The sequence below is a fragment of the Varanus komodoensis genome, unplaced genomic scaffold, assembly GCF_004798865.1.
Source record: "Varanus komodoensis strain SLA01 unplaced genomic scaffold, ASM479886v1 scaffold16, whole genome shotgun sequence".
Lineage (NCBI taxonomy): Eukaryota > Metazoa > Chordata > Lepidosauria > Squamata > Varanidae > Varanus > Varanus komodoensis.
The window spans coordinates 10,845,411-10,859,393 of record NW_025335468.1 but is presented as its reverse complement, the minus strand read 5'-3'; the positions used below and the strand labels follow the sequence as shown (position 1 = coordinate 10,859,393).

Below are 13,983 nucleotides of genomic sequence, written 5' to 3'. Positions count from 1 at the left end.
TGCAGTAATAAGGAACATCATTTTTGTATTTCTAACAAAATTAGCATGAGGCATGCAATTAACCATTTCTGAATTCTTGCAACTCCAACAATTTAATTTAGCTCACTGGTAGTCTTAAGCTTCTCTTAATATGTGTTTCCTTTTCTGGGAACATTGCCTAGAATATTTACATGGGGGCTGAAAGTGTTCTGACTAAACAGCTCAAAAGCAGCAAGAGCAAAAGCGAATCCTCACTCACTTAAAATATGTAGGACACAATGAAACCTCCGATTCTGCTATGGAACCCTTGAAAGTGGGGAGGGGCACCTAACATGTGAAGTTCTTTCCTGTTGGACAAATTGCAGGTGCTTTTAATCACTTAACTTCTGCCCTGAAGCACAGATTTGTTCTCACAAATTGCCAGTGTGGGTGGCCAAATTCAGATCAGGACCTGAGAAGTAAGGCACGGGAGGGTTAACCCTTTGCCTCCACTGCAGTCCTGACCCAGATGGGACGCTCTGCACAGGAAAAGGTCTGTGAAGTGCTGCTAAAGGGCTTCCAAACAAGTTGAAATTCAGGTATGATTTTGTTGGAAAACCAGGATGCTACACAGCAACATTCCCCCAGTGGTTTCATTATGCATTTTTCTTCTGGGATGTTTTACAGCTCCAGTTGGATTTTTGCCGCAGTAGAAAATGGCATTGTAAGCGTGTGCAATTTTAATACCAACTTTCAGGGGAAGGAGCTTGTAAATCTTTGTTGTATGGAGAATTTATTTACCCTTTTTATGGTAATTTGAGTTGATGGTACTTGACAGATTAGCACATTTATTCAGAAGAGACCGAGACAAATACACTTTCTTCATTAAGGCTGCCTTTGTTATCGGCCATGCCAGTTTAAGGAGGAAGGCACTTGTTCTGAACTGAGGATGACTCACCTTTTGTGAGGCTTAAGATGCTCATTCTGCTGTTCCTCACCACCCTCCTGCTATATTTAGGGCTCCCTTCAGTCAAAGAACTTCTGTGCTCTCCTTATGTAACCTAATTTACATCTGGTGCATTACAGAACCTAGTCCCATCTTCATAATAAATAGCAGCTACAAGCAGCAACTTTCAGCTTAGGTTATGCAATCCGTTAGTACTTTTGATAATGCAGCCTGTAAGGATAACTGCAAAAGAAGCTACACATTCCAGTACACATGACAGAGAGGTGGCCACTCTTGCCATTCTTTCCCTGAAACAGAAGCCCAGTTCACAGCATCACAGGGTGGCTACAAAGCCACAGGGCTTGGTAATCATATTGCACTTGCTGTTTGCATTCCAGCTGATTGGCACAAATGCCCACCAGGCACAGCTTCTCAGGTCACCCAAACCTGGCACAGGTGGCTTGTTGGAATGGTTAGCAAGCTGCCCAAAACATATGGTCTGATGTAGGGCAGTTAGTTACAAAAAGTTACCCTCACTGGCTTGGGTGACACCAGAAGTTGAAGCAGAGAAGACTAGGTTTGGGAGCCTGGCGCCTGTGGGTGTGGCAAGCCCCTGTGGCTAATAAGCCCCCCCCCGGGGGGGGGGCTGCAGTGGTCAGGCAAACCAGGTCAAAGAGTTTTGTGGAGCCTTAAAGAGGAGCACACCTGTTCGTCTTTGAAGTACTAGAAGGCTACACGGTTTATACATGATTGGACTTTACAGAACACAGCCTAAAGGATTATTATGCCTTGGCCACAGCAATACTAGGGCACGGGATAAAAAATGCTGCTCCAAGTCAGACCCCTAGTCTATCTAGCAGTGGCTTTCCAGAGTCCCATACAGGGCTCTTCCCCAGCCCTACATCCAAGCTTCCCAAGTTCCGTGGCAGGTTCTTTGATTCTCTTACGGAATGCCACTAATTCATGCCTTTTAGTACATTATTTTGCCATCCCCATGTACATTGATCGAATGCTGCAAAAAGGCCCTGGTATGAAGAACTCTGTAGGCAAAGTATTCTATGCATGAGATCAGAAACCCTTGAAAGGCAATTAGCCTTTACATATAGGAAAGATCTATGATGCACCACAATTAAGTTATGGGCACAACCGTAACAAAAAGTTAAGCAAAAGGAGTGGCAAATGCTTCCAGTCACCTCCTCTCAGCTACACCGGAGGAGAAAGAATATCCAGAAAACTAAATTATTCCCCAAAGGGATGCCCCTTTTCAGTATTTCAATTTTTATCAGCCCCAGCAAGCATGACAAATGGTCAGGGATTCTGAAAAGGATACACTAAACTGTAATTTTCTGAGATGATCCAACAGCATTATGTAAAATATCCCACATTCCCTTGGGAAATTGTCCATCACAAACCAAGGACACAACACCATTCAAAATCACTTTTAAGCTGACTTTCCTCCTCCTCCCTCGCCCTATCTTGGATTCTTCTCCTGCATCAGGACACCGCAACAAGCTAGGGTCTCTGAAAACTCACACAGCTGAGTCCTAAAGTCCAATTCATAACTTGCATTTTCAGTGACAGGATATTGCCACACCTTCCACACAGCACAATGTGAAGATGCCTGAATGCACCTTTTTATAAATAAGAATTTCAATAAAGTAAATGAATGTTTAGTTGTCCTACTTTTATGTCCTACCTGTTTGTGCGATCATATGGGTCCATCCATTCCAGATTCTTTTGACCTTTTCACCCCCAAAATACTGAGCTTCTAACTTCAGGGGTTTCAACACAAAGCCAGCTTTGCTCACCAGCTGCTTGTTTTTGTTGCTCCCCCAAACGTACAACTCTCCATCATCTTAGAAGGAAAGGAAAGTGTTAAGAAAGGGCACAGAAAGTGTCTTGATAGGCATTAAATGTCAATGTTCTTTTTTGCATTTCCTGTCTTTGGATATGACACAGATGAATGTTTTTTAAAAAAATCAATTTTTAAAAAATAATTAAATTGCAATTCAGGTATCGCAAAGGAACAGGAGGCTAAGTTGCAATGCGCAGCATTCCACAGTGGTGTGATGCTCCTGGGGAGCATTTCTGGTCACACAAGGCAGGACACCCATTTCTCACACTTGCAGCATCTCCCAATACTATTCTCATACTCAACCCACAGAAACAGCTGTAGGGACTGCACGGTAGATATGGGGAGTGCAGGGTTGCACTAACACTGAAAACCAGGAGCAGAAATGCTTCCCAGTAGTGCAAAGACAGCACTGGCTATAACCAGAGGTACACAATTGTGCAGGGCTGCAGCTTAGCTCTTCGCAAAACTTCTGAAAAGGTAAATACAACAAATAAACATAGCACTACACAAAATTTGCTGATTTAAATGAGCCAAAGTGGCTTCCCCATCTTTATTAAAATTGTGCAATGGGAGAAAAGCTAAGGAAATGGATATAGAGTTTCAGGGAAAGAAGCTAAACATAGCTTTTTTCAAAAGCTCTTTCATATTCCAAAAGTTTAAAAGAATATCCTAATCTGTTAAAGAAGGTGGGAATAGGAAGTATGTGTTGCAAGATACACTTGTATTAAATATGAATACTGAACCGCACACGACATACACATTTCACAGGTAAGTTGAACTATGTCCAAAGATGGAATGCCATGCATATTTCAACCAAACAAAGAAGGGAGCACACAGAGAAACTTACCAGTGAGTGAGACAACATGGTATGAGCCAGAAGTGACACTCTTCACTTTGGTGTTTTCTAGACCTAATAATCCATAATATATTCCATTATATTTCATTTGATGAAGAGAGATATAATCCATTATATTTCTTTAGGAATAGAGAGTTGCTGTACATAACCCAGATGGCTTTGACTATGGGGTGGTATAGAAATAAAATTAATAATAGTAGTAGTAGTAATAATAAGAATCATAATTCATTTCACTGTGGCATGTTGCAATCCAGAAAATCACAACACACTGGTGCATAAGAAGAGAACAGTGAAAAAAGAAAGATGCAAATGCAGGATCTGCAAGGAAGGAAGCTACTTGGATTTTGTTAATTTTATAGATCAGAGCTCATCTATGTGCAACTGAGCTATTTAAAAGAAAATTTAGCACATAGCAGAGCTTTCAATAAAAGTAGAATGGCTGTTGAGGTTACTGGAGTGGTATGCATAGCCACAAGGAGAGAAGAAGGTGTAGTCAAGTGTAGAGAAGAGGGCACAGATGAGCTAAGAAGCATCGTTATTGTGCAGACTCCTAATAAGGACAATCTAAAAGGCATTTTGATTAAACACTTTTTTGCATTCAGAAAAGGAAAATGTAGGAGGAGGAAATCACTTGCATATCATGCTGCCAGCTTTGCAGGCGTTTGCTGCGCTTGCTGAAATAACCACTGGAAGGCGTGCAAAGCCATAACTATGATGTTACATCCACTTCACTAGTCATGCCAAGTGACAGAGTTTCCAAGCATTATTTGCCAAATGTCTAACATAGCAATGGAAGTACATGAGAAGCCATCAGACTGCTTCCCAAATCTGAATCTAAAATGTGACATATTTTGGTTTACCAGCCATAAGAATAAATTCATATTGCCAAACTTGATTTGGTGAGAAATTCACATTCTGACGCAAATTTACTAAGGAACAATCCTGCAGCCCCTAGATATTGCCTGTAGGGCCACAGGATAGTTTGGATTTGGAGCCCTAAGGTCCAAGTCAGTGTGCCAACCCTGGAACTAATAGCTGGAGCTCCAGGCCGCTCCCCTGATCCCTTGCAGCCAGCACAGAAAGAAAAGTACCATCTGCTTCCTGAGGTTGGGAAAGTGACCTCAGAGAGCAGTTCCAGTGGGGAGGCAGGGGAGGAGACTGGGGTGACCAGGATACAAGCTCTCTTGAAACCGTTCCAGCCTCCTTCCCTCCTGCTCTGGGACCCCCAAGCTGGACCAGCCAAAAGCCTCTCTGGCAAAAATGAAGGACAGGGGACAGAGAGGTGGGATTGCCTTTGCCACTTCTCCCATTCTGTCTCTACGTTTTGGGGTTTACAGGCACCCCAGTAAGACTGTACCCCTAATGCTGCAATTTCAGACCAATATGCAAAGCAAAATTCAGCCATCCATCAAAATTCACACTTCCTTGATTTTACAAGAGTTCTTCACTCAAAAATGCATACAATTTTTTTCTATTCCAACTCTGCTATTCTCTGATTCTATGAGTCTGATGACTTTTTACAATTTAATTCCTGTAAATCAAGCAACAGTTTTGTATTTTATTCTCCCATATCTATTATTATGAGCTCTGACTGACTGGTGGATTAATTGACTGATATCTGGGTTTATACTTTACACCAGCCTTCCCCACCTTGCTGCCCTTCAAATCCATGGGACTCCAGCTCCCTTAATTCCCAGCCAGCACGGCCATTGGGAAAGGGTGCTTTGAACAATGCTAATAAATGGATTTTTCTGTTTACTCTGCAGGGCGCAGTTTCTATATAGGTGCTGGTTATTACCTATAAAGCCCTAAACGGCTTGGGACCTGGATACCTAAAGGAACGCCTTCTTCCCTATTTGCCCTCCTGCCCCCTGAGATCGGCAGCAGAAGCCCTCCTCCGGGAACCCTCTGTGAGAGATATTAGGAGGCAAAGTACCCGGAGGAGGGCTTTCTCTGCGGTGGTGCCCTGCCTATGGAATGTGCTCCCCAGAGAGGTCTGCCTGGTACCATCATTATATGTTTTTCTGCACCAGGTTAAGACCTTTTTATTTCATCAATATTTTAATAAGCTTTAATATTGTATTTTTAATATTATATTTTTAACTGCAGCCAGAGTGGGTTGATTTGTTTATGTTGAATTTTATGTTGGTATTTTGTTATAATTTATTTATATTGACATTTGTATTTTATTTATGTAAGCTGTCCTTAGGCTTTTGCAATAGGATGGCATACAAATATCACAAAAATAAAATAAAATAAAGTGGAACAGGAATTAGATGTTCTCCACAGAGAAACCTTGGAATGCCCTGTTCCATCAGACCTCCCATCCAATTGCTCTTCTACTAACAAAGAGGCATGGAAGGATCCATGGCAAAGGGAATCCTGCTTTGTCCTCTGACACAGCCATCATGCAGTAGGAGATGGGACTGGGGTGGTGCCTGCTGCAAAACGTGGAGCCCCAAGTGCAGGCATGAGGCCCGGTTTTGGGCTTGGGCTGGGCTCACACAGCATGATAGAGTTGGAAACATCCTGTTACAGCAGCACTGGGCAGCAAAGGCCTTGGGCGGGAAAGCATCAGTGGCACTGGAGGACAGACACAAGTAATGGCTCCTCACTAAGCCATTTGTGGATCCCAGCATACATGCAAAGCGCCATGCCTTGAAGGTTCCATGTCTAACACATTACAAGCAGAAATACAATATAACTTTTAGAAAACAAACCTGTTACTTTGCAAGGCTCTTTTGACCTCAAGAAGGATGGGACTGTTTCCCCTTGGGATGCCCGCTTTGCTTGAGATGCCATACCAATTCCCCACTGGAACACCGAACCATTTTCTTTTCAGTATGCCCATACGAAAGGAAATTGATTGTTTAAGGTGAACAATTAACAGAATAGACTAGAATAGACTAAAAATAATATGTCAATAATTGTAGTATTATTTGACGCATTAAATTTGAAAAATAAACTGTATGTTGCAACAATAGAACAGTTTAACAGTAAAAAAAAAACAACCCCAAGAACCCAAATAGAATATATTAGTATCCAATTCTGGGTCACTTCAAATGTCCCGTTCTTTAGAATACACATAAGATAAAGTTATGTGTAGATAAGATAAAGGTAAGCCAAAGCAACCATCTGTCAGAAAGGAGTTCTGTAGGCTGGGGGCTACTACTGATCATACTGAAAGGTGAATAGATAGTGCCCCCAAAGATTATCTTAAGGCATGGACAGATTCATATGGGTGAAGGTGGGCTTTTTAATACACTTGATCCAGAACACTTATGGTTCCTCTACATGACGCATTTAATGTGCCATTTTACAGGGGATTCCTTTCCCATTTTCTTAGCAGGATGAAGACCATGTCCTTTATACATGGGTTTTTGAGAGCAAAGTTTCTTTCTCTGCCATCCTCTGTGTTGTATTACACAGCAGGGTGGCACAACTGTAAGAATTAGCCCAATATTTTGCAGTACTTCCTAGCTCAGTAAGAAATAATAGCTGACTGTCCTCCCCCTAAAGAAGCCACAAAAAGGTCCAGAAAGCACAAGAAAAGCCCTGGAGGATAATGCAGTGTAAAGGAGCCACAAGCATGATTGAGGGGCCATGAGCATGCAGTGAATGCCTGGTGTAAGGAAGGCCTCAGAACAAAGTGAGGACAAAAGCATCACTTTGAATTAGGCTTGGAAATAGACTGGCAACCGGTGCAGGTGGTACAGAATTGGCACGATATGATCCAACTCTCTAACCTGAACAAAGGTACAAGGGGCCACATTCCTCATTGTCCCAGACTGTATCAGAGGGAGCAGAATCATATTTATTTCCAGGGTTTTTATTTGAAAGGTAAGACACTAGGGGTACAAACCTATGCAAGTTTAAACAGAACAAAGGCCTACAAGAAGCGTGTGCTGCCTGGAGCATGCTGGGAGTTATAGGCCTTTGCTGAATAAAATTGTACCTTAGTTGTACAGTTTTACAGTCCTAATGTAAAATCCATATCACTATTGCTAATACTATTACTACACCTACTACAGATTCCTTTTAAACGTTCACTGGGCCACATCTGGGACACTTTACAATGGGATAAAATAAAGGCCAATGATAATAAGCAAGTTTCTAAAATATATTAAAGTGAAGGGTTAATGAATAACTGGAGAGGAATTCTTTCTTGTTACGTGACGTCGTGTGGCAATTATTGCTGCAGACAGAAATTCATCTTTTCACCTGGTAAAGCATTTTTAAATAGTTATTACTGGTTTCTCACTAAAAAAAAAAGGATAAAAAGTGGCAAAGGCATAACTCACCAGAGACAGCAAGTGCATGTCTCAGTCCAGCAGCAACATTTATCACTCTGTCCTGTAAAGACTATGAAATAAAGGAAAGCACACTTTTCATTACCTTGGGGAAAGACTACTGAAAATAATTCTATTTGTAAGTCAATAAATGCTCAATAAATTAAGATCAGTTTAAAAACATGTAGCACATGCATGAGACAAATTAACATCAGGTTCTACAATGATGACCTGGTACCTGGTACCTGCCAGATGTTTTGGACTACAATTCTCAATATTCTATGTTGTGTAAGACTGATGGGAGATCAAGTCCAGAGCACCACTTTGGAAAAGGCTGATTTACTAAGGATATTAAAGAACTCTTTAACAGATTCAAATGCAGCAGCATTCTGTGAATCCAACCACAAGTTTCCCAGTACACTGCTTCTTCTTCAGTAACACAAATTCCACAGACTTACAGACCAGTTTTTTTACTCTCCAGAAATTCAGTAGTAGAAAAAATACAAAAATAATAAAACCCACCCAACCAAAAATGTGCACTTTCTCCTATAGGCAAAAATACACATGGGGGTTGCACATTTTTGGAAGTACAAATTTGCACATAAATACAGAAAAGCTCAAGTTTGGAAATGGAAAATAAATCCCATTCAGTGAGCAGATGATGGAACAAAAGGTTCCTGCCAATCTGAGAAACACAGATGGAATTGATTTAACAAAACCAGTACATCCCAGAGCTCTACACTGAAGTGGCTTGGAAAAGAAACTATTTCGGTTTTTTTAATAACAGTAAAAACACGTCTTTTCTACCATAATGGGTAAGGGAACAGCACCAATTTATAAAACACTTTACCTCAATCCTCCCTGGAGCAGTACATCTTCCAGAAGTGTGAGGAACTCCCAATTGTCCAAAAGAATTCGATCCACAAGAGAACACTTGGCCATTTTCTGCAAGACAGACCAGTGGACTGCAACAATTTCATTGTTTACCTCATGTTCCAATCTAAGGCATTAGGAACAGCTAGTAAGAGGCAACAAACCCCAATCACATTCTACATTCCACTGAATGCAAAGAAATGGACTACTACAAGTGTTACTAATTTAAGAAAGACCCACTTATTGTATGGATTTGTTGCATGTGACATTTGTTAAATTGTGCCCCATGATGCAATAGACACCTGATGAGTGCAAAGCAAGAGTGTTTATTCCAAGCTTATTTTCTTAACCATTATATTATAGCAACACTTAGTTAAACCCAGAAAAACTGCCAAACACCCACTTATTTGCATCCTTTTTATTTTACTTATAGAACTCTGTAAAGCTATTGGGTATTTTGGGAGGTCTTTTCAGAGCTTGGTACTTTTATTATATGTTTGTTTTAGCCCTAGTGACAGATCTAGGATACAGTGATGGCAAACTGGTTAGAATGCTGGACTAGGACTTGGGCGATACAGGCAGACTCTCCAGATGACCATGAAGTTCACTAGGTAACTCTGGACTAGTCACTGAGACAAACCTACCTCACAGGGTTGTTGTGAAAATAAAATGGAGAAGATGAGGACTTGGTAGGCTGCCTTGGGTTCCTTTCAATAGGAAAATAGGTGGGATAGGTGCGATAGTGTGGTGTAGTGGTTAAAAGCATGGGACTGGGACTCAGACGATCTGGGTTCTAGTCCTCACTCGGCCATGGAGCCAGCTGGGTGACATTGGGCCAGTCACAGCCTCTCAGCCCAACCTACCTCACAGGGTTGTTGTTGTGGGGATAAGATGGAGGAGGAGATTAATGTAAGCTGCCTTGAGCCCTTTGAGGAAAAAGGCAGGATATAAATTGAAAAATAGATAGATAGAAATGGATAGATATAAATATAACAACAAAGAGGGATTAAAACTAAGACTGCTTTGAAAATGGACTGGACATATTCATGGAGGCTAAGCGAGCAATGCTTATTAGCCCAGAGAGCTATAAGCTGCCTCCAGTATCAGAGGCAGTATGCCTCTAAATTAGGGGTAGGGGAGAAATTTATTTGGTTCGTATTTCAATGCAAAATTACCTAACTTTACATTTTCAAACCAATACGCAGACTAAAATCTTCCCAAATTTTATACTTGAGTTTTCCAATCAACAAGTGCATATACTAGAAGGAAGATTATTCTTATTTATTTAGTATTATTTTTTCAAGTAAAACACTCCACAAGAAAATGCACACAGAAATTTGTATACCATGAAAATACCATGTGCAACTGTATTACATGAAAACACACTTCCAAAAATATTTATATTAGGCAAAATTATGTACAAAATGCATGTACAGAAATATTTATGCATTTTCATGCAAACTTTTTTTTTTTTTAATTTCAGAGTTCAGAATGTAAGACTTGAAAAACGCTAAAGAAGGAAAAACCAAAATATACAGATTTGTCCAGCCCTACTCATCTGGACTCAAGTCCTGGTTGTAGGCTGTCCAAGAGACATCTGGTTAGCCACTGTTGGACCAGAATGCTGGACAGGCATTTGCTCTGACCCAGCAGATCTTTTCATACGTCCTTACCAGCAAGTATGATTGTAAAGTCCCAACCACAGGCAACTTGCATGACAGGACAACCAGTCAGAGAAGTACATAAGGTAAAGTGCATCACGTCTTCAGTGTGACCAAGTCCCAACTGCCCATCATTATTTTGGCCACATAGAAAGAGTTCTCCAGTTTCTGCAAAATGAACAAGCACTATCAGCACACATACAACAGAAGCAAAATATAGCCCTGTACATTTTTGACTCAATAATGACTTGCACATTAAGATCCTAAAATTCTTATTTGTCTATGTTCACATTTGTACTTTCATGTTCACATAGTCCTCTCCTCTCCTTCTACAAAGGTGGAGAACCTGTGGCGCTTTAGATGTTGCTGAATTCCATTTCAGAAGCTGTAGTCCACCATCATCTGGAGGTCTACATAAGTTAATTGTCCTAACCCTGCTAGTATTTAAATTCAGTAACTGGGTACCAAGCACTGCTCAGTCCATCCCGTAAGACTGGATGAAGCTCTTCACAAAAGATAGCCCCATTAAGACTGACAAGCCATGCAACTCCACTGAAGTGTCCCTGAGACAATTGTCTGAGTGCCAATCTGGCAGTTCCCTGTATACCTGAAAGCAAACAGGCTCTGTACTGAACAGACTGGAGGCGATCATAGGTGCTACCCCACCATTTGCAAGCTGTGGGGCACTGTATGTGCTGCCTAAGCATTTCTGATTCCAGAATGTCTTCCACAGATTTGTATGGATTACCATTCCCCGAGTTGCTGAATAGCTCCTCAGCTCCGTAAGAAAAGAAAATATGTTTTATACCCATTAAACTGGCAACAGCTAGGAATGGACAATTAAAAATGCTATTAAATGCAATTCTATGCATTTTTTACAACTCCCATGCTGGCTGAAGAATGTAGGGAATTGTAGGCCATTTTTCTATCTAAACATGCATATGATTGCACGCTTAATGACTTGCTAAAAATTTCCCCAGGCATCCAGATGTGGCCATATCATTTAATTAAACAGAGTGGTGATCTGTTCTAGCAGGTTTATAGGTAACTTCATTTCAAACTTGCATGTATTGGTTGATGACAAAAAATAGCATTCCAACAATTCTGTTTAAGGGAAAATGAAGACTGCAATTTTTATGAAACCCTTATATCTCACAAGATAGTAGTATGGCACTCAAGCGACTTAAAAAATTAAATTTGCAAAGATGCCAGACATTGCAATGGGTAGAAACACTGACACTGAGTTCTTACCGGTAAGAACAACAGAATGTCCACCTCCTCCAGCAATGCTTTTGATGTTGGTCTGATTACAAAGAAATTGCTGCAGAGACGTGGGCAGGAATACATCTTCTTTATGGCCAAGACCAAGCTGTCCATAGCTGTTCGCTCCCTATATGTTGGGGGTGAGGCACAAATAAAGATACACTGATTGAGAAAAACATTGCTCATTCAAGGATTTGCAGTTTTCAAGGATTTCCAGGGCATTATGAATCATAGTTTTCTGCTTATCTACTTGATCTCATTTAATCCTAACTTTATGAGTCAGGTTAGGCCATCCAGTGATCTTCATTGTTATTTAGGAATTCAAAGGTAAGCCATTATAAGCACGAAACTTTATCCGCTATTCACTACACTGGCTTTCTGTTTCAATTATTGCTTGCTAGGAAAGGGTTTACAACAAGTTTATGTTTTAGGATAGGTCAACATGGTGCTATCCCTTTTGGAGAGCCCATCAGAATTGAAGGGCATGAACAGCAACTACTGTAAAAAACAGTACAGCATTTGACATTTGCTGTCTGGCAGCACCTTAGAAAGAGACCTTCTCCATGGTGACACCCAAACTGCAGAATGCACCCCTCCTTCGTATGTTGAAGAGGCCAACTGTGTCATGTCTTAGGCACATATTAAAGGCTTATCTTTTCATTCATGCCTTCCCTGGCTGATGGGACATTTTTCACAATTAACTATCTTTATATATTACAGAGTAACAGCAGTCTTGGCCATGTAGATAATATTGTCTTCTCACTGGTAGGTTAGTCCACTTACAGACAACCTGCTAATCTGAAACTGATGCTTACCAGTGAGAATAGGCCATGTATCAAATACAAATACAGGGCCCAGAACCTGTTAGATGCTATTCCCATATTGTCTCAAAACACACTATTACAAGACATAATAATGCAAGTCACATCATGAGGACTGTATCCACTTGTTCATCTTCCAGTAAGATGTATAATATTACCAGCCAGTACCACCCTTCTGCAGTCTAGATAGAACAAATTGGGGGAGGATGTTGTTGTTAGTCGGAAAGTCGTGTCCGACCCATCGCGACCCCATGGACAACATTCCTCCAGGCCTTCCTGTCCTCCACCATCCCCCGGAGTCCACCTAAGCTCATGCTGACTGCTTCAGTGACTCCATCTAGCCACCTCATTCTCTGCCATCCCCTTCTTCTTCTGCCATCTGTTGTTTCCAGCATTAGACTCTTGTCCAGTTGCAAGTTCTCTGCCACAAAATTTCCCATATTTTTTAAGTCCCAGGGGTTAGTCTTAGAATTTAAGACGTAATAATAAAAACAAAAACATCTAACTCACATTCATCAGACACTACTAGATAACAATCCCAATAACACGTGGAGCCTGTGTCATTTCTGACCAGCAGATAGCAGCACAAGCCTGGACTGTATATTGAGTTGGATGGAAAAAAATCCGAATCCCGTCCGTCTCTCAAAATGAGGCACCCAAACCATGTGAACAAGCCCTAACAGGGGCATCCCAGAAGTTCTGTGCATGAGGCTCTTCAGAACTCCTGAGGGAATTCTGGATTAAAATGAAGGTAATTGTAGGATTTGCTCCACCTTTCGAGCTGCGTTGCAACCCCTTTTCTGCGGAGAGCTTCGCACTTTATAAAAAGCAGCACGACAGGGCTCTGAGGATCCATTTACGAAAATCTGGAATGCCTTATAGGCCTATCCTGGCATAGGGATTCCACTGCAGAAGGAAGCGTCACCTGTTGGTGCACTACTGTTAAATAAACAAAGCCTGCATCTTTTCTTTTCTTTTTTACGGTATTAACACAGAAGACCGATTAGCACTGTGGCTCAAGCTTCAGAACACTTGCAAATAGCAGAGAGACCAGAACGGGTGGAGAGCGATATTCGCCTTCAAAATGGGCTGTGCTGATGAAAAGCCATTTGGAAGAAACGAGAGACTTGTGGCGCCTTAGAGCACCTTTATAGGTTTTTGCAGCCCACCAGCTCAGATGTAGGAAGTGTTTCAGGTTTATCTGCACAAGAAGGCGGGGGGCGGGAGGAGGCGGCAAGGATCTACACAGGGCTCCCTCCGACGGCGGATAATCGGGAAATGCAGCAGCGCCACGGCTGATGGGGCAGGGGACCGCAGCAGACCAGTGGCTCCCCACCCGGCCCTGCCTGTTCCTTCCCGGGGCCGCCTGACCGCCGCTTCCGTCCTCCCCGGGGCCGCGGCAAGGTTGGCACCTACCCAAGCGAACAGCGCGTGTGCCGCCGCCTCGCCGGAGCCGGCCAT

General features: G+C 41.8%; 1 protein-coding gene across 3 annotated transcripts in view; it reads right to left on the bottom strand.

Annotated features, from left to right (window-relative positions):
• Positions 1-13,983, bottom strand: part of SERGEF (secretion regulating guanine nucleotide exchange factor) — a 116,934-nt gene extending 102,951 nt beyond the window's left edge. For all 3 annotated transcript variants that reach the window (XR_006414290.1, XM_044425908.1, XM_044425909.1), the window contains exons 1-8: positions 13,939-13,983; positions 11,690-11,828; positions 10,451-10,606; positions 8,755-8,849; positions 7,917-7,977; positions 6,336-6,449; positions 3,607-3,669; positions 2,601-2,759 (exon numbers count right to left, since the gene is read on the bottom strand). Coding sequence is in view for 2 of the 3 variants with exons in the window: in XM_044425908.1 (XP_044281843.1) it covers positions 2,601-2,759; positions 3,607-3,669; positions 6,336-6,449; positions 7,917-7,977; positions 8,755-8,849; positions 10,451-10,606; positions 11,690-11,828; positions 13,939-13,983 (832 nt within the window). In the remaining variant the exon portion in view is untranslated. The remainder of the gene's footprint in view (positions 1-2,600; positions 2,760-3,606; positions 3,670-6,335; positions 6,450-7,916; positions 7,978-8,754; positions 8,850-10,450; positions 10,607-11,689; positions 11,829-13,938) is intronic.